Below are 21,712 nucleotides of genomic sequence, written 5' to 3'. Positions count from 1 at the left end.
TTATCTTTAATCAAATATAGAGGTCATATAAATCAGCAAATAATCACCAATAACTGGTGCATGACAAATGTGTTTGTCCCATCTCCCAACCTTGTGAACTGGGTCTGCAGTGGGGGGGTTTGGTTGGCTCAGCTCTGGGATCCACATGCTGCAATAATCCAGAGAGGGTTAGGATAAAGCCTAGCTTCGCCTCAGTCTCTGCCTCCTCCCAGATCAGATGAGATTAGGAAAGAGCTAAGGAGCTCTGGGGAAAGGCAGGGCTCAGAAACACTGAGGCTGAGGAGAAGAGGGACACAGCAAGGCAGGTGGGCACTCCTGCAGGAGGAGAAAGCAGGAGAGCAGAGGCAAATTCACTGAAGACTGCAGGGCTGAATATTCATGTTGGAGCACATGAAGGAGTATTGCTGTGGAAGGGAGGTTGGAGCCAACTAGACAAGGTGTGTGATGAACTAGATGCACTAGATTGAATTCTCTTGGTCTTTGTCGGTTAGTGTGCTCTTTAGGCCTTCTTGATGTGTTTAATGTAAATCCAATGGTCACAGATTGAAAGCCCTCTGAGGCTAAAACGACTTTGGAAGAACGAAAGAGAATAGCACTCCTCCACTCCACTATGACAGAGATGCTGATTCAGTCTCCGGTAGCTGTGCCTTTGGCTTGGTTGTGCATTCCAACACACACTGTTGGAGGTGTTTGTGGGTGGGAAACCGGTGAGAGATCATGTCCTTGTCGCTGATGTCGCTCCTTGCTGTCAGGTGAAAAGAAGCAGCTGGTGTCTTCATCCTGACCAGAACAAAAGTGGAAGTAGCCGTGACAAAGACATAGGCAGTGCAGCAGAATGGCAATACCAAGGAGGAAATGGACAAATAAAAGAATGAAAAGAAAGCCTGAAGACTCACTGCAAGAATGATCCGTCAGGTCTAGCCAAGCTGAAACAGAAACAGAGAGCTGTTATTGTCAGTTGCATGGTAATCTTTGTACAGAATCCTTTGACATAGTGACTAAAAATGTCTCCAGCTAACAGCTGTTTATGTGTACTTGGGTATTTGTTGTTTTGTCCATCCCAGAATACAAAGATGTTCTGCTCAAGGTCTCACTTGGATTTCTTCATATTGCCCCCTGTCTTTGTGCAAGGAATCTATGACCTTTTGTAAAGTGCTGCTCTTGTGACCATGCATTATATGATTTGATATGACTCTTTGTTCCACTGTTAATACTGTAATGGCTGAATAACACTGCGAGTAAGGTCACTTTGTCGCTATCTTGCTCTTTTTCAGCAAGCCATGCCGAACTGATGCTGGAGTAACAGAGCTGACGGTGGAACTATGTGTTAAGGATTTCCTGTTGAACTCTTAACTACCTGGAGCCCACTGAAATTCTTCTTCGGCTGTTAGAGGAAGTTGTTTTGGCAATGGGGAGGAAGAAGATCCAGATCACCCGGATCGTAGATGAGAGGAACCGCCAGGTCAGTGTCTTCTTCTTCTTCTGTCATCTCACTTCACATCTTAGCCATGTGGTTGTATACTTAATCAAAACCCCTTACAGTACGGCAACATAAGCCATGCTATATCAATTTGATTGTAAGAGGTGCTGTCAAAATTGGCAGAGCAGAGGGAGTCAGGGTCAGCTCTCATTTAAGGATTGTTATAACCCTCATAAGGAGTGCATCCCCTATAGAAGAATCATGCCTTGTTTGTTTTCTGCACAACAAACATCCATAGAAAAATATACTGTATGTCTCTGCTGTGGTAAACAACATCTCGAAGCAGTTTGGGAATTTTTGTTTGTCGTTATGTTTAGTTTTCATGATATCTGATGTGTTGATGTGTGGCTGAATCCTGCTAAGATCCCACTCTAACAACAAGGGATTCACTGCATTTATTCCAAGATCCAAGGGAAATGGAGTTGGAGTTGACATTTTAGAGAGAGATTTCTTTAGAAAGACCAAGTATTATGTGGCTGTGCAAGTATTGACAGGTTCATGAACACTTTACAAAGGGATCCCTCAAGGAACCTTCGGTGGATCCCCTATGGTTGCAATCTAAATAACTCGTAAAGATTCCTCTTAGCCCTTTTACTTTTGAGAGTGCGATGGTCACAGCTGGCGGCGAGGGCAGTAATTTGGGGTTAGCTGGGTCCGGACGGCACCCTGTCATTAGCAGGGTGGGTCAGTGTTAGGGACACACAGTGGCCTTCTCTCCTCACGTCTCCTTGTGCAGCCACACTGCTGCCCACTGGAATCCCTGTCTGTCTGTCTCCTCTATATATATCACCCCCAACAGCACAACAAATACCAGCCTGTCTGGAGGGAAGGCGCAGGCTCTGGAAATAGGGATGTGGCTGGAAAATATATATCTTGGATGATGTTTATATTTGATGTTTGGTTGTCTTGGCCAGAGCATTTTTAGATAGACACTGCTTTAGCTGTCGGGTGTGCATCACTGGAGCCTGCTGTATATTTAGGTCCTAGTACTCTATTTTGGGAAGTTGGCTTGTATTCTCGTTTCATCTGTCAAGTGTTTTTAGCTGGTTTTCCTCTTTTTCAAACTATCACACTATTACACACTGCAGAATATATGGTAATGACAATATTGTAGTAGAAAGATGCAACAATGATGCACCAGCACTTAAATATTCTAAAAGAGGAACAAGTTGTTTATCTCTTTTCACAGAAATCTATTTACAATACATGCTCAAGAAGTAATGTATTTCAAGAGGTAACTGTAAACCCCCCCCCCAAAAAAAACCTTGAACATTATCTGCCCTTGGAATCATAGTGAGAACTATGGCGTCCATTTGACCACCATCATTTAATCTAGTTACTGTAATGAGATGCAACAGTTATTCAGTGACTTCTACTGTTCCAAATGTTTCTGGCATAAGTGCAAATGTTCAGCTTGGTTGAACATGAACTTGGTTGGCCATCAGATACAGCCGCAACTGAAACATAATGATGTTGCAGGAGCTTCAACATCTTGGCTGAGGACACTGCTTTACAGAAAAAAAAAAATGAAACTGCTCTAGAGACACAATATGATATTATACCTCCACTATTGGGAAAATGTTAAAATGTTGAAGAAAATGTACTTTCATGACCAAATAGGAGCCTAAATCACTTTGTTAACAGCACATGTCTGTCTCTATCTGGCTTTCTGTGCTATAAAGTATAAAAAGCTTCACTGCTGCCATGCATATAATGGTATGCATAATAATGGTTTTATTTATCTCAAGAGCATGTAAGAGCAAGAAGAGTAGAAAAGTATCTATGAAATGCACACACCCTTCCTCCTCGTAACCCCTCTTCCAAATCATGCTTATAGAATAATTTAGACTTACTCTCAATGAATGGCAACTTTTGGCAGAACACCAACTCAAACCTTTAGAGAAACGGAAACTGGAAAAAGTGCTCTTCATTGATCAACTGTGGGTATCTATCTACTTAGAAAATGCAACACCCGACACTCAGCATTGCTGGAAATCTTGGAGGTGTCAGAAGGAGTGAGAGTCAAAGGCAGCTTCCAGATGTGATGTTATTAGTTAGGATCCCAGAAGCCATGATGGAAGGAAGACGTACCCAGATAAATACAGATGACTCACTGCAGGGAGTAAGCTGCACACCAAAAAAAGGGATGAGAGAGTATGATCAGTGTGTGAGCTGTAAATGGTCAACGCCAAACATTTCATTGCTTGGAATATTTTTAGTCGTATATATCTAAGAAAGGGGTACTGACAGTATAACGACTTTCAAGGAATATGATTACAGTCAAGGCTGAACATCTTGATAGTAATAATTAAGGGAGGGACATTACTCAGTTGCTTGCCCCACACACATTTCCCACCCACACAATCAGTGGCATTCAAGTAGAAGCCAATTTACAGGTTATTGCCACCCTCTTTTGGGAATTCAGTGTCTGATCTCGCATGGGCACCTCCCTCCTTCCACCTCCTCCCTCTCTCTGTCCTGTGACAGACACATTTTGAATCACTTTTCTTGTCTCTTTCGACTACAAGGTTCTGTCAGCAACTGATTGTGTATTTCGGTGTAGGGCTGATTTTGTGTCAGTGACTCCTACTGCAGCTGTGTTCATTGGCTCGTTATTGGTTGTTCTGGGTAAAAGCAGTAGCTAAATGAATAGATAAATAGAATGTGCTTTAGGTAATAGAAAATGAAGTGAAGAATCTGCAGATGAGCAACTGATTATTCAGAATAATTAAAAAATGCAATCAGTTGTTAAGCTACAGATTTGCGCTGCCAAAGGCATCCATTGTGTTCTCCCTGCATGTAAACTGCTTGTCTGTCTGTCCAAAATGTGCTCGTAAACAAGTACTGAGTTGTCTGATGCTCTTAGGTCAAACTCCCCCCCTAGTTCTTCCCTCATCCATTGATGTCAGGGGACATGACCTCCTTGATTTCTGTCTTTCTAGGTGACTTTCATGAAGAGGAAGTTTGGTTTGATGAAGAAGGCCTATGAGTTGAGCGTACTGTGTGACTGTGAAATCGCCCTCATCATCTTCAACAGCTCGAACAAGCTGTTCCAGTATGCTAGCACCGACATGGACAAAGTCCTGCTGAAATACACTGAGTACAACGAACCCCACGAGAGCAGAACCAACTCTGACATTGTCGAGGTGAGTGGCGGTGCAATTTAGTTCAAATGCTAGTCTCCATTTCATGTCGTAATGTCAATGCTCGCATTGTCATTGGAGAGCTTTGACCTGACAAAATATGGTACGCAGTACAGTCTTAATTGTGTTCAGCTTTCTATTTCCTCTTTACTTTTGGTAGGTGATCTATTGAAACCCATTGTGCTGTTGCAGTCAGTGTAAATAGTGTTGTGAGGGCTAGCTAAATGCCTAGATGCAAATATGCAAACAGCCTATTTTGCATTAACACTCGCAAAATGGTTGAGCATTTGATAGTTCTTGTCATTTGATAGTTCAGAGGAGTGCCTGGGGAATTGATAGGTGACCCTACACATTTTTTCGTTTGTATTCCATGGACAGCTGGCAGAGAATAAATACAGAGAAAGAAAAGAGAAGGAGAAAAAGTAGACAGTGAATGAGGGACAACCAGCAAGGAGAAAGTGAGAGAGATCTTGACATTGTAAAGCATATTATGGAGGATTTACAGGCAAATTCTTTGACCCCATAAGAGTTGAAAATCCCTCAATATTTGTTCTGAAGGCTCTGACACTGTTAGCATTCATTCATATAGAGGATTGGGGAAGGAAATGACTGCAGTTTGTGTTCTAGAAAGATTAATATCTATAAAGTGTAACGGAAGAAGACTCAGTGTATGTCATCCAGCTGTCGCTGCCTTCAGTACTGTCTTACTTCTTTTAAAATATGGGGCAATAGAATATACATTTAACATTACATTTACATTTTATTTATTTTTGTCATTCGAAGGAACACATAAATGCTGAACTTTTATATACAACACAAAATGCATGCCAAGAATATCTGTAACTTTGGAGACTAACAGGAATGTTGCTGTGTCCCGTCATCAATTTAAACTATTCGGTAGGAAAACTGTACTTTACTCCACTGTTGAGAGTGAAAGTTAGTATTAGTAACGACTCAGGCAGTGGGGTAATTACATGCTGACTTACATGGTACAGAATAAAAGGACCTCAAGAGACAATCAGGACTTAATGTGATAACACTGGTTGAAACCCTGTGGGAAAAGTCCTAATATTGAATAAAAGCAATAAAAGAATGAACGCAATTACAAATTAGAGAATCCAAAACAGTAAAATTAGAATATAAAGAATTCAAAATGACAAATATGATGTAAGTATATACAGTTAAAGAGCTTTATGAACGTATAAAACACATACCGTGAAACATATTAAGAAGAAAAATACTTTGGATCACACACTGTAAATATGGATTTCTTAGAGTTTTAAGAATGACACGGTGGTCAAAATTTGACCAAAGGTTTAGTACAAAAGGGATAGTTCTGTGTTAGTTAGTTGTGTATGGTATGCAGGCTAACACTTTGGTATACATAATCTGCCTTGTCAGACTTTCAGTGTAACTTGTTATGTTTATTCAGGAAGTGACACATGGCAAGATTGTGCAGTGTTGATACAAAATGGATTTGTAATGACTACTGAAATTTTCACGTCACGAATTTGCAGGAAATAGATGACTAGCTGACAACTAACAGGTTGGTCTTCTAGCTTTGGATAATGCAAATCATCTGTGAAACTCTTTATGAAGCATTAACACACACCAGCCATAGCTGGCCTGCTGGAGACATGGATGTCTTCAGTGATACCGTTCACACGTTTTGTTGGGTCCTGCAGCATCATCGAGGTGGTGATGCTGATAGTGTTGCATCATGGTCCCCTGAGCAGCTCTGTCCTGTCTCTCACGGCACATACTCGTTGCCACAGCCATTAAAAATGAATGGTCATCGTGACTCACGTTCTGGCTGTTTATGTAAGCTTCTAATGTGTGTTTGCCTTGCTGAGAGCCTGAATTTACTGCTCCCCCACACACACAGACACACAAATACACAGAAGCGCTGTACCAAATGCAAACTGTCAACTGTAAAGGAAGCTAAACTTCCCAAACTTAACTGTGTTTATTTTTCAAAATGCCTCTTCCCCTTTCCGGAAAAAGAGAGGAGCTTCAATGTCCAAGTTGTTTCAGGAGAGTCCAGGCATGTTTTCCAGCTGCTTTCTTTCATCGCTCAGTGTTCTCCATCTTACCAAAATCACAGACACGTAACCTTCCCAAGTTAATCTTGGGAACATTTTTTCTCAAGTGGAATGAGACAGTCATAGGACTGAAAAGAAAAAACAAATCTGAAGCCAATACAGCCTCAGGGATGAAATATACATGTGAAACAGTAAAGCCTCTCAAAAGACCACAACTGTTGAATTCGAGGCTGTTAATGCGCATCATTGATATTGCCCATAATGATTCTGAATAGCACAATCGTGTCTATTCTCCTGCCCTAAACCACCAGCAGCCACCTGTGTCACATCTGTAAGCCATAAGCCAGTTTGATTTGCCTGCTTTGAGCCCTTATTTGTTTTTTCCCACAAATGTCACACACACAAGCTGCTTAAAACAAAGCCTGGAAAGTGAGAGGTTGATCTTTTACATATTGGTCAGTCCATTTGCAACATTTAAGCATGAAATTTGACTATGTGTAAAATAATACCCCCCTGGCTGCAACATGCCGCGAGGGACCGGCAGAAAGCTTCTGTGGATTCATTGTCGTTTTTTGATGCAACGTGATATTTGCTGATGATTATCTGACTGCAAAAAACACACACGCAGGCAGTCTGCACATGACTGTTAACCCAGCATACACTGCATCTCTTTGCTTTGTTGGTAGTCATTGTGTTGCTTTTACACTTGTTACGCTTTTTGTGCAGACTAAATAAACAAGATGTAACGTGTTAATTAGCTTTATAGAATGAGATTTATAGTCGCTGGAGGGTGGATTTTGTTACCTTTTGGACAGAGTCAGGCTAGTAATTTCCCCCCATTTCCAGTCTTAATTTGTGTTAAGCTAACCCGGCAGCTGGCTCTCAGCATGAAAGTGAATGTCGAACCATTCCTTTAAGCTGTCTGTTCCGTGCTGTTAAGTTTTTATTCCGCTCTGAAAACAAAGCTAGCAAGATGTGTTAACTAGCTTCCACTTTCTGAGTGGAATCTACTCAGCCACTCAGAAAGTGGAAGCTAGTTAACCCATCTTGCTAGCTTTGTTTTCCGAACACAACAAACACAGTATTATGTTACAAAGTCTGACTAGCATTAGCTGTCTCTCATCTCTATTAAATTACATTTTATTTATACAAAGCCAAATCACAACAACAGTTATCTCATGACACTGTACATGTAGAGCAGGTTTCTTGGGTCCAGTTGTGGCAGATGGACAGACTGTCAAAACTCACAGCAACAAGTAGTCCTGTAAGCTTGGCACTCCGTACGTTACAACGTCATTTTGAATCTCGGAGTAATAAGTAAAAAGTAAGGAGTGCTCAAATAACAGTTGCCACTAAGCAGCGGCTAACTATGTTGAAATTGAAACAATTTTTAGTGCCTGTCCCACACAGATTCGCAAGTTACTAGTACCAACATTGTCAGTTAGAACCAAAAATGTATGCCTATGAATATATATTGATTTCTTAGCAACGCTGAATTTAATTTAGGTTTGGACTTTAAGCCATAAGTCTTTTGAAATACACTCTACCAATCTGTCTCCATATGGAGGAGATAAAAGTGTAATGTCAACTTAAAAAGAAGGTGAGGGCCAGGAGGACTTATTTTTTTTTAGTGATGATTGTCTGCCAGCTAAAATAACTACAAAGTCCTAACTGGTCAGATAATCTCACTGACAGATTACCTTTGTCATAATAATGAGACAGGTTTGTGTGCAGCAGAGTTGAGTTTCAGCAACAACAGAGCAGCCGTCCAAAGTATGCAATGCCGTAATTTCAGCCTGTAGAGCCCAGAGATGAATGAGAACCATAACAGAAAGTGAAAACTACAATAGACTGAAACCTGACACTGTGGCATGCAGCAGAGCAGTTGATTTGGTTGAGTTCAAGTCAAGTATGATGGGATGCTTCATAAAAAAACAATATGTGGAAACTGTGTGGACTGGCCTTTGAAAGTGTGCGAGCTGAGCTTATCTGCCAGAGATGTGTCGAATCACATCTCAAACTCTCCCCTTGTCTATTCTTAGCCTATAGGGCAATCACCCAACTGGAAAAGACTCTCTCTAGGGAAAGAGGGGGCCTTATTTTATCTTTGATGCAGCCCCAACAGCAACAAGACATCACCCTCACATGTTCAGATGCTTAACGTTGCAGCCCGTGCCTCATGGTGGCAATGATCCACATGCCTTTGGAGATCCACTAAAGCCGACTTTGACATTTGAGATGATAAGGAGACACACACTCTCAGATCCTCTCACAGACCCTTTAAGATAGTCGTCAGTCCCAGACATGATGTAGTGGCTCAGACCAGCATCTGTGGAGCCACATATAGCCTCTCGGGTCTTGGACCAAGTCCCACTAGACCCTCCTCTCCTGGGTTGACTGTGTGTCCCTCTGTGCCCTCATGCTGTCCACTGTCCATTCTCTAAACAAGACAACGTCTTTCATAGGAGCTGGAACTCCCGCATATTTAAAGTTAAACTGTAAAGCTACCTGAGAATGGTGTGAAACTGGAGTGATCCCATGATTGGTAACAGCTGGAAGGTCAGGCAGAGTTTATACCTGAATCAGAGAATAATCATCGAGTAACAAACTCCTGATGCTGAGCAAATAAAAACTTTCCATTTGTCATAATTTTGCTCATTTCTTCTCACATCATTAATAATGATTGCTGAGTCATTATACATTCAACAGCATTGCTGGAATACTGCATTTTGCTCTGGAGTTGTGTCAATTTACTGTAATATTTATGCTGTACTTGCAGGACTTACAAATACATGCAGGTATTTTACAGGTTATGATTGCAATCAGAGAGCCAGATTGTGATCAATCCTGCATCTTCTCCTGTGGTAAATGGGACATTAGCACCAGCAGCTATGTCGATCCAAGGCTCTGTGAGTTTATTTTCACATGACAGACGTGAACTTCAGCCCTTTCAAAGAAGGGCTACAGCTCTTCATGTTTACACAGACACGTTCCAGTGTTGGAAGACTTTTATGTGACACCTCAATACAAGTAATGTATCACAGTACTTCCCTGCGGTAAGCTTGTTGTGATAAAACTTATATTTGATACTGCAGTGCTGTAATGTAGCAGGAGCAGGGCCTTTGCTCTTACTGGACCATTGGGCCATATTCTTTTTTTAAGTTTTGAATCACAGATGGATAGTTCCTTTGCCACCTGTCATTTGAACTAATAACAAATAATTGCTGGCACTGCTACACGGTAACTCACATAATGTACCATCCCATAATTAGACAAAATAGCGTAATTGTCAAACAAAGGGTCCACCAAACTGACAGGCAGGTTTAGGGAAAGACCTGTCCTGAAGTGAACAAGCCAAACACTGCGTGTGTCCTTAGGAAATTTTAACTGGCCAGCTTGATGTTTACTGGAGGGTGGAAATAACAAGCCATTGAGTTGAGCAGGAATTGAGCGTGTGACTTCTTAAGTGGTCACCAGTTGTTAAAATGTAGTTTCAGGCCTGTGGTGAAAATAGACTTGTGAGTGTGTGTCTAAAGCTCCTACTAACTACCAGTGTCTGGGAATGTAGAGGACATATGGTGGACAGACAGACAGTCAGCTGGCTGGTGTGTTGGTCAGTCTGTCTGTCCTTTTCACGCTATGATGTGTAACGTAATGAGGAGCAGAGATGAGATGATGGATACCAGAGAAGTGATGTCATCCTCCAGGCTAACATGATGTTGGCATGATTTGATTTTTTGCAGTGACTCCTCTGCCAAAGTCCAGGTGCTGTAAATTAACATCCATCAATTCATCCGTCCATGTTCTAAACAAATGATTTAAACCTAATCTGTCCAAAACCACCTGAACAATGCCAATTCCTTGCTTGGCTTCATTTTTATTTGTAATAGGAATTACATATGTTTTTTTAATACGATGCATTTTGAACATTTTGAATTTAAATGTTTGATATTGCTGTCACAAAGTGTTGTTATGTATTAATGTGCATTCTGCACTTTGGACCGAAAGCTGATGGAGACCAAAACAGAGTATATGTATGATGTAAATAAACTTCTATGATCTCAGTATGTTACAACAGGAATTAAAAATCATTAAACCATAAACAGGATATTGATGCAAGGACGTACAATTGTTATAACAGAAAGTGACAAGCTGTTCAATGAAAACAAAGGGGATAATCAGCATTGTAGGCTTTCTCATTCTATTATGAAACTCTTCATCTAATGATACAATCATTTATTCATTTTTATCAAAGCCATTGTGGTTTGACTTTCCACAAAAATCTGGTACCCTTAACAGAGAGAGGTTTCTGAATATATTTTATATATATATATATTACAGCTCTGCATCCCATTTTCAAGTGTGTACATTTTTGTTTGTAACAATAACAATATATAATTATAATTATTATAGTTCTTTAGGATTGATGATACACACACACCTCTATAAGGGCCCCTCACTGACATAATGCTTTTCCCAGCCCTTAACCTTGCCATCATAACGTCATTCCTAACCCCAGCCATTACCCTAAGCCTAACCTAAATGTAATTGTAACCTGAGGTGATGTTAAGATCAGGTTCTTCTTTCCTCAAAGCAGTGTTTTCTTTACCAGGACTGCCCTCCTGCAGCGCTGCGGATATTTGTCTGAGCTGTATTGCTGACAGTAATATGATCCTCTACAGACAGAAGAGTTTGTGGTAATGAATCTCATCTGACGGCTATATCTCTGTGGTGCTCAGGGATTCATTAACAGCCAATGTTGTGCCTGTTTATCCACCCTACACCACCAAAAACAGCCAACCAAACTCCAAGTTGTTTCAGGCTCTATGAAGATAAAATATCTGCTCGCTCCAATCCATTGTGTTTTTGAAAGGTTGGTGTGAATATAGATGAGTAAATCTGTGACAAGGAGCAGCGTCTCTCTAGAGGAACACTTCTGTTAATGTCTCTACCACTCAGACCAGCTTTTTGTCTGTCACGCTGCCGGAGATTAAGAGAATAAAGTAAGAAGCATGAGAACAGTTTTTAAATGTATCCGTTTTTAACCAACCATCAAAACAAAACAACTAACATTAAGGTAGTCACCTTAATAGATGTTAGTTGTTTTGATAGTGAGTCAAGAGCTGAAGCTTGAAGTAGTAGTAAATTGAAATGGTAATATTTACATAGACTAGAGAGAGAGAGACAGTTAAAAAAAGAAATGTAAACCTCACAAATGTATCATACTATAGATAATGCACTCACAACTGGAACATAGTGGTGATAAAGACACTCAATAGATAAAAGCTGAGGCAGTATTCTTAGCAGCGTGAGCAGCATGTTAGCGGAGCTGCACCAGCTTCAGCGCTCCATCTGTGTCTACACAAGATGCGTTCAGGCACAGTATTGAGTGTACATCACCTGCGCTTTGGCAGGTATTTCAGTCTGGACCAAAGTAGTGGACCAACTGACTGGCCGACTGACAGACGGTCATCGCCATTCCTGGAGCCGTGCCGCTGGCGTGTTTTAGAAATGAAGCATTCACTGTGGTTTATTTTCTAGATTACCAACGTTCTGCTGCAAACCTTTGGTCTGCTGTTAATGAATTCTCCAGAGAGACACTTGGATACCGAAATGCTTGACAAATGTGAATTAAAACAACAATCGGTGTAAAAAAACAAACAAAAAAACAAACATCCTCCTGTGAGCTATTGACAGCCAGTCCAATAGAAACAGCAGGTAAAACATCTTGCCTTGGAAGTCCAACAAAAAGTAAATAATGTCTAAATAACCAAACACCTACACCTTTTTTTAATGTTGTTGTAAAGTGGTTAATGCATTAGAGGAATTTGCCACAGGGTAAGAATGTGTTTCCCCGTCCTTTGTGTATTTACATATAAATATGTCCTTGGTGTTAGGGAAGTATCTGTATATACTGTGAACCTCTTGAGGATCAGATCTGGTTTCTAGTCATGTCGGTGGTTGGTTGTTCTTCCTGCTCTAACCACATATTAGATAGGGTGCAAACAGATTCATACACATCCTTTGCTCTGCAATACCTCAGCTTGTGACATGGGCAAATATTATTATGTAGAAATTATGAATTATTGATATGTTTTAAGTTTAAACTGATCAGTCTCAGCTTGACTCGCTTGTTTTATTTAGCTTTTTTCGGACTTTCTGACTCTGATTTCTTTAACAAACCTCTTTGTGAGAAAAACACTGAACTGATGTGTTTCAAAGCTGCTCTGTAAAATGTGCGCTATTTTAGACATTGTGGTCTGTAACGGGGGACTTTTCCATCAGGACTTCATAGAAACTTCAAATAAATATGTAAATCATTTTAAACAAACATTTTTATTGTGATTTATGAAGCGTGTTCTGCTCTCAGTAGTCGGCTTACCGCTCTCTCTGGGAAAATGTGACTTGTGGCCGCCATAAGCTGTGCCAATGATCTGCTGATGCTGTTGCAATTTCTACTTTTTACCGATGCGTTTTAATCAATCTTTCACCCGCAGGCCCTGAACAAGAAGGAGCACAGAGGCTGCGACAGCCCAGACGCTGACGCCTCCTACATCCTCACCCCCCATACTGAGGAGAAATACAAAAAGATTAATGAAGAGTTTGACAACATGATGAAGAGTCATAAAATTGTAAGTTGCATTGTAGTTTATTGTTGTTTTTCACCAGTTCTATTATTCTTCACATTGATACAGTTACACACATTATGTACACCCAGTATGCCACTGAGCACCAGTATGTCTTCCCCACTGGCTCTGAAATCCTATTGTTTTTGATTGGGATTCTACTTCCCTATCTGTTTGTTTCTACAGCACAAAATGTGTCACATCATCATATGCTTGACCGCTTTGGTGATGTAACTGGTCAAACAAACTCAGAAACATAGAACACAAAAAACAGTTTGCGGCTGATTACAAGTATTATATTCTGGCATTCATAAAGCTCATGTTGACATGTCTCTATCTGTCTTCCTCTCCAGTCCACAGGCCTTCCACAGCAGAACTTCATGCATGTAGCGCCAGGTAGCATGCCATACAGCCCCAGTGCAGGAGGAGGAGGAGCGACCTCCCAAGCTCTAGCTGCAGCCACGGCAGCTCTGGCCGACAGTGGGCTCCTCTCCTCGCCTCACACACACCTCCACAGAAACTCTTCACAAAGACCTCCCAGCACTGGGAACACAGGTGTGTGTCCATTAATATTCCAGGGGGAGGCAGGTAATTAGATATTTGCCTTGCCCTTTGGTGACTAAACTCATTGTGCACATTGAGCTGATGACACTCAATCACAGGAAACACAGGTTCACTTATTGTCTGGATGGGACTTTAAGGACCAATAACTGTTCCCAAAAAAAACACAGTAGGCAAATAGGACTGTATTACTTCCCAGAGAAGGAGACGAAAAAAACACACATATGCACAGCCGACTAGAATAATATCACTGACAAAAAAATTTAAATCGCCAACCTCCTCTAGGGACTTAAATCCTGTGTGTGGGTGTTTATCCTCTGCCTGCAGGGCAGTTCTGATCTGGCTTTGCAACAGGGGTCTGGACCAGTTGATATGTGTCTCTCAGGAGCCAAACAAACTCCCGGTCTAAAGACCAAAACTTTACCCCTGAGCTGCACCATCACCATACATTCTTAAATATGTAATTCAACATAACACAGTTTTTCAGAGATCATTTTGAATTATTCAACAGTTAAAATATGTATATTTTCATGTGTGGCTTTATAATTTATATCTGGGAAATCCTTCATTACCAGTGTAGGTTTAAATGCAGAACTGAACAATGAGGGTTCAGTATGGTCTGTAGTCTTTCTACCGCCTGTCCTCATACAACACCTCTTTATGGGTCATGATGCCCAGCCACTGACATGGGCAAAGCTTTAATCTCTCTGTCTTTCTGTCTGTCTGTGGCTGCCTGTCCACAGTTACCTTCAGTGTCCAAGAGGCCACTGTTGGGAAATCCACTTTTTAATGTAACCATGTACAACCTAGTACCATGCCTGACAGTTATGCAAATGTTTCATATTCATATTATTATATTATTATGTTAAATATTGTACTATTGTACTACTTCATTCATAGAAAATTGCCATTGCTGTGTTTTTTCTTATCACAACAGTCTTACAGTGTTGTAGTAGAAGCTCAGGGATTGTCAAGTTCATTTTAACATTCCCTTTCTCTCATTGTTCGGTGTTAAAATGATCAGGATTGTGTTATTTGGATTTTAATAGTGTTCAGGTTTATTACCCTTTAGAGGCAGAGGCGAATTCACACACAAATGCAAATTTTGTCAACTTTAGTAAATAAAGAGGAATGCACACTCAACTGCACCTGCTGTATATATATATATCCTTCCTAAAAAAAGAAGGAAAGAGTCACACTTTGCTCATTTATTTGCAAGCTGCAGCTCAGATGACTGTGATTGTAGGTTAGTGCACTACTTGGTAAATAAGGTGTGTGCTTTTAGGGAATAAATGTTCCTGAAACGAGTTGTTGAAAATGTTCTGTAGCTCTGGTGGTCAGTGTGTTTCTCAGTTTGTATTACTTTATGTATGTATTACAAAAAAACAGCAGGTGAATTGTGACGTTCTACATGTGACAACATCCATATTCACACAAACTGGACTTTTGCTATGTTTTTGCAGTCCCACCAGTCAGTGAGATGGATAACATTGGATTAAATGTAAATGTGTATGCACATGTGAATAATTTGATCATGTTCATTTTGAGACTAAAACAAAGAAATGATTGCATGAATTTTGTTGTTTAACATCAGAAACATCTAAAGCAGTGTTTCCCAGCTTTTTTTCTCTTTGACCCCTTAAAACAAAGCAACGGCTTCTTGTCAACAGTTGTTTATGTCTACTGTTTATGACTAGTTCTAAAATTCTAAAAACGAGTGATTATTTTTTCTCTTTATTTTATTTTTTGAAGCCTGAAGATGTGAAAAATGATCGTGTATCGTGTAAAAAAATGTTTTTCCTGGTTTATGTCTCTACTGTTGTGTCTTCAACCCTCGTTACGAACTGTCCTCCTTGCAGACTTTCCTCTCTGTCATCTTCGTGCTCTCCCTCCCAGAACATCATGTCTCATCTGAACACTGGCATTATGTAATGTCAAGAGCAAGAAAGGATCAATTATTCATTGTTATCTCTTGTATAATATATAGCAGTACTTTCTCCATTCTCCATTCAGAGTCTGTTGGTCGGCAGGTTGATTTAATGGATCTAACACATACTGTAACTGACTGTAACCCCCACCCCTGTTTTTAGCGCACCTTCCAAATCTTCAAATATTTCTAAATTTAGTTGCATTGTGCTTTCCCTTAAAAAGAAAAGACTGTAAGCTGTGATATTTTATTTTCCTGGGAAAATGTTTATTTGAACACATTGCACATACAGGGATCCTGGTCCATGTAGAAGACACGTCTGTCAGTTCTTGAGGGAAAGTCTGGATTTCCTAACCATCACTTCTCAAATGTTCTTCTACGTTTCTGTGTTCAGTGAACGGTTTTGTGGGCTCGCCTGGTGGAAGCAGCTTGGGGAAGATCATACCACCCAAATCTCCTCCTCCCCCTCTTCCGCTTCCTGGGAACAGCCTGGTCCCTGCCAGCCACAAGACGGACCTCCGAGTGGTCATCCCTCAGTCTAAAGGAATGATGCAACCACTGGTAAGTGTGTGTGTTTCGTAGATTTAGGAACTCAGTCCTCACAAAGGTCAACAACAACGAGGAATATATGTGCTTAAACCTACGTTATTTGATTTGTGACCACTAGGGGGCAGAAAGTCATGAAAATAAACTGACAGATACACAGCTATCACCTTATAACCAGCTTATAGAGCTGTGTTGCACTTCTCAGCTGCCCAAAGCCCAACTCTAAGGCTTTCAATGCTTGAGTCTGAGGCTTATTAGGAACCACAACGGTACATGATGTTTTCTAAGCCTGAGGGATGTTGGACGCAGACAAGAACAGGGGAAATAGATGATGCAGATTACCACAGAGTTGGTCATCAAATTTTCAACAATTGTTGTGACAGATGTTGGTGTGTTTGCAGATGAAATCATTGTTCTATTAAAGAGGAGGGGTCTCTGTTCTATTCTGCACAATAGTGGCAAAGAATTGCTTTCCTAATTTAAGAAGAAACTGACTTCAAGGCATGAGTTGTCAGTGCCATAACCAGTAATCCTCTTCATGATCCGTAGTCCCTTTTCAGTGGAGTTTTTCTGGGGGGTTTTCAGACATTGCGGACATCCTTTATTTTAGCTTTACAAACAGATTGAATGCATTTCATAGCCCATGAAACATTTTCAAAGTATTTTACATTACTTTACTGCCACTACCTGACAATATGTGTTATAAGCCAGTGCCTGTCGATTCTGTCCCTACTAAAAAAGGTGTGTTTTTGCTTTGCTTTAATTTCAGTATTTATGTGTTGTTATTAGATAAACACTTTATAGCTTTACAAGAAACAATGTTTTTCATCATGGAAATCTACACAACTGACTAATAAACTGTTCACAGCACTAAATAGCAGCCTATTGTTCAAGACAGTGGATTGATAACTCTCTGAAACACTAGCACAGAAGATATCTTCTGTTTTATAACCCTGGCTGGGGTGTTTAAAAAAATATTTCGGTAGACTGTGAAGCCAAAACAGCGAAGGTTGAGGTCGCCACTGGTAATAACAAGGGCGTCTTGTGTATTATCTTTTATATTATGGAGGACTTCAGGTACCTGTGGTCTGTTCTAGCATCTGCAAAAAGACCACAAGAATCAGTTTAAGCTTAAATTCTTTATTTGTCAGATGCACAACATTTACAGTGAAGCAGTCACTGTTCTCAGGCTCCCTCCAACAATGCTCATATAAATGAAAATCACACAAGTAAATGAGAAAAGAGAATCTAAGACAAGACAAATAGTGCAAAAGTCAAAATAATATGAAATATAATACGGAGGTAGGCTCAAGAGTTCAACAGTCTTATGGCCTGAGGGATGAAGCTGTCCCTGAGCCTGGTGGTGTTGGACCGGATGCTGCGGTATGGTCTGCCGGATGGCAGCAGGCAGAACAGTTTGTGGCTGGGGTCTTAAATGACCCTGTTGGCCTTCTTCCTGCACCGTTAAGTGTAAGTAAGTAAGAACACACAGTTAAGTGTTCTTTGTGTGTAGTTTTTTCTTTACACACAAGGACACCTCCAATGACCTTTTTGCCAAATTAAATTAGTCTCCATCCGAAAGAACCTTACAAAGCAAAAAGATACATAAATCCTGTCATTTATAGTAAAATTGGTCAAACAAAATAAAAAGATTCTCTGTGGTAGCTCGAGTCAGATTTAGAAACAGTACCACTAAAACTCAAATGAGCCCTCAAAAAGTGCACAGTGCACAAAGTTTGGGTGATTAAATGCATGAAATCTAAGTTCATGCTTTGGTGAAGTGACTCGCTGCTCTGTGGAGTGTAAAAGACTCTTCAGAGCTTCTTGAGTCTCTTTCTTCCTTGTACATCCAGCAGCTCTGCTGGCTTATTGAAGTTATTGATTTGCCCTTAACTCCCTTACTGTTGCCTTTCCCTCCCACACTATGCACAAACATGATGTAACGATTAGCAAACAATGGAAAGGAGACTTTTTTCTTTTCTTTTTTATGGTGACCAGGCAGTTCCATTACTCTGCTGGCCCTGAGATCCTACTGATTTCTTCATTGAATATGAGAAGATGATTTTGTGTGCCAAAGCATTTATTGTCGTCATGTTTGCAGGAGCAGGTAGCAGTAAGCATGGTCCTTTTCAGTGGTCTGAGAGTGTCAAATGCCAACTATTACGTGTTGACACTGGCGTGCAGTTGAAATGTGCAATGAAACCATAAACACTAGCATGCTAATATTTCCACAATGTCTCAACTGGCAGAAGAGGATGGCAGCTGCTCCGATGACAACATGTATTTGTTTCTGCTTTTACTTAAAAGATGTTGACTTGTGGTCAGACAGCAGCTCCTCGGTTTGATCATTTTGAAACAGCCTTTCACTTCCTTCTCTGTGCAGACGTGTGCATGTAATTGTGTACAGTAAGCTTTATGTACCATGTGTGTTTCTTTTAGATTCCTTTTTTTTTTTTTTTTGTTCATTGAGTTTCTTTAAAGCAATATCCATAAACGAACTGAGCAGGTCCTGCCTTTCTTCACAGGCCGCATGTGTTAACCATCATCATCATTACCATGTTAGCTGGAACTCCAATTCTCCAGTATGGCATTTGTCACTCATTGTAACAGGGGTACCATGAATAACACAGAAAGGGGAAGGAAACACAATGCAGGCGGTCACATTTGGTTAGCTTTCATGACATGTTATTTCTAGGCATGTATCGTGTGTGTACGTGTGCGTTCAGCAGTGAATGACCTCATTCAGGGTGATGTCATTACTGACATTATCAGGCTGGAATGCCAACACCCAGAGAGGAACAGCGCTAAAACTTCTCATTGCTGTTAGAAAAGTGTCAAGTTAAAGAGCCACCAGTTTTGATTACTAGCAGCTTTACCAGCCAGGCAAAGTGTGCTAATCCAACTAGCTTAATTTGAGACCGTGACTGACAAAGAATCAATTACCTGCTGGTATTAGGTGTTTTTTTATTTGTATTAATTGTTAAATCACTCAACCCATTAAATTATCACTGAGGTTGTAGCGGAAGGCCTGACTATGATTCCCTAATGAGACTGCTACCAGCTGAAATGTAAGACACTTAAACTTGCCCGAAATTGAAATTGGAGGATATGATGATACAAACTGTGTTTTTCAGGTCCTTGTCTTAAAAGTGGATTTACAGATTGATATTGAGCGTCTAACTAAAGACATTGGCAGGCTGGTGAATTTCTGGTTGACTTTTAGTAACGCAAAACAGTCAGCATCCGTCAACAGCCCTTTGCTCTGTTCAGGCACACACTCTGGAAGTTAGAGGCATTCTGGGAAATGTAGGGAAATTAATAAGTAAAGCATCAGTAGATGTGGCAGGTTAATAAAAAGGTACATTTTACATCATGCCTAGAATACAGTTTAATACAGTGTTCGATTTGTCCTCGAAAGGCAATCAGTTCTCATTTGCTCCATGGGAACACTCCATGGGAAAATCAACTTCTACTGACACCATGTGGTCGAAATGGGACATCCAGAGCCATGTTCAGACACACTGTACAGTATGACTGCAGTCTAAGCACAGACACGCAACAGATAGAGAGAACACTGAAAACTGATTCATTCAAAACTTGTTTAAATTTATTTTCAGAGCAACCAGAGGCTGAGCAGCAGTCAGTCCAGCCAGCCTCTGTCCACCCCAGTGGTCTCCATCACCACCCCCAGTCTGCCTCACCAGAGTCTGGTCTACTCCGGCATCAGCTCTGCTTACAACAACGGTACCTGATGATTATTAGTATTTGTACTGTATTGCTGTCATTAGCGTAGCCCCTGAGGACCCAAAGAGGCCACAATATGGCTAAAAAAAGTATTATTTTGCCTCATTTAATGGATATGTAACATTATCATTTATGGGCTGTTGAATTTCAAATGAGAGAACAAGACAACCAGAATAACACATACTGGTTCAGACATCCTCAGCATTAAGCTACATATGGAAGGCAGCTCTTTTGGACATGTTGTTATGGTTAGACTAACTATATCTGTGTTTTGAAATATATATGTACAATATATGTACAAAGATAATCAGTATCTGTAAATATGGTGATTTTTTTTAAATCCAATTTTATCACAAAATGCACCTAAAGTCTCCAGTGAAAGTCAAACAGTTGAAACAGTTTTCAGGTGGTTTAGCAGAAGCCCACATTGACTCTCTTTTTGTGTGCTATCATGTAACCCGTCTTTGTCAGATTACACCCTGAACAGTGCGGAGCTGTCGGGCTTCAGCTCCCCTGCAGGTCCCTCTTTGGACTCCATGGCGGCGTGGCAGCAGCACCAGCTGGGCTCACTGGGGTAAGTACCTGAAACAGTTAACCTTTCTCTCTAAATGATAACAACAACAATAACTTAAAAAAAACTGGTTTTACCGTTTCACAGTTTGTTAACACAGTTTTGGCAGTTGACATATTTAGTTACACTAAGTACCTGACATATACAGTGTACAAACCAGTAGAGAAATATGTGCAGGAGAGGACAAAAGCCCTGAGGAGTTTTTCAGAATCTGTCAAGAAAAACTTTTTTCAGACTTGGTAATGAAGAGCGAGGCTAATGACATATTGCAGGACAAGTATGTGACTGACTGCTGGTGACAGCTTCACACCGATAAGTTTTGCGGTGGAGGAAGTATTCAGATCCTTTACTTAAATTAAAGAACCAATATGACACTGTAACAATACTCCATTACAAATTAAAGCAAGACTATGTAACAAGTGACAGTTACAGGATAATGTAAATAATGTAAATGCTAAGACAAGAGGAGCACAAATAGAGAAGTTGTAAAATCAGCAATGTTATCTTAATTTTGCCAATATAGCTAATATTAGCAACCATAGGCTACTGGTCATACAAGACTAAATAAGGCTGTTTCAGTAATTTATGTTTCAGTATTAGCCAACCAGAGAAAAGTTGTCTTTTCTCTCTACAGACCTGTTAGTTTCACCACCAGGTGGCGCCTTCACTCCTGGGTCAGAGCCTTAAATTGTCCTGTCCCGCTGTCCCTTTGCCTTCAGGTCCGGGAGCTCCAATCTCTCCATCAACACCAACCACAACATCAACATCAAGGCCGAGCCAATCTCCCCACCCCGCGACCACCTCAGCCAATCAGGGTACGTGACCCAGGCTTACGTCCCTCCTCACCCTCACTCCTCCACCTCCTCTTCCACCAGAGCAGAGATGGGGCGGTCTCCTGCGGACAGCGTCAGCTCCTCCTGCAGCTCCCACGAGGGTGGCAGCGACCGGGAGGAGCAGCAGCAGCGGCTGGACTTCCACTCGCTTCCCGTGAGTCGGTCAGAGGGCGCGCAGAGTCCGACGGTCAAACGAATGCGAATGGACAGCTGGGTGACATAAACCCTCCAGTCACATG

At 40.9% G+C, this 21,712-nt stretch overlaps 1 protein-coding gene across 1 annotated transcript; it reads left to right on the top strand.

The window, feature by feature from the left end:
- The first annotated feature begins 1,408 nt into the window (after positions 1 to 1,408).
- Positions 1,409 to 21,712, top strand: LOC139296200 (myocyte-specific enhancer factor 2A-like). The gene is made up of 4 exons (XM_070918584.1): positions 1,409 to 1,462; positions 19,943 to 20,069; positions 20,541 to 20,643; positions 21,360 to 21,712. The coding sequence occupies exons 1-4, from the start codon at positions 1,409 to 1,411 to the stop codon at positions 21,694 to 21,696; spliced, it is 621 nt and encodes a 206-aa protein (XP_070774685.1). The 3' UTR covers positions 21,697 to 21,712.

The sequence above is a fragment of the Enoplosus armatus genome, chromosome 1 (genome assembly GCF_043641665.1).
Source record: "Enoplosus armatus isolate fEnoArm2 chromosome 1, fEnoArm2.hap1, whole genome shotgun sequence".
Taxonomy (NCBI): domain Eukaryota; kingdom Metazoa; phylum Chordata; class Actinopteri; order Centrarchiformes; family Enoplosidae; genus Enoplosus; species Enoplosus armatus.
The sequence above is the reverse complement of the archived record's forward strand: the minus strand, read 5'-3'. Positions and strand labels throughout refer to the sequence as shown.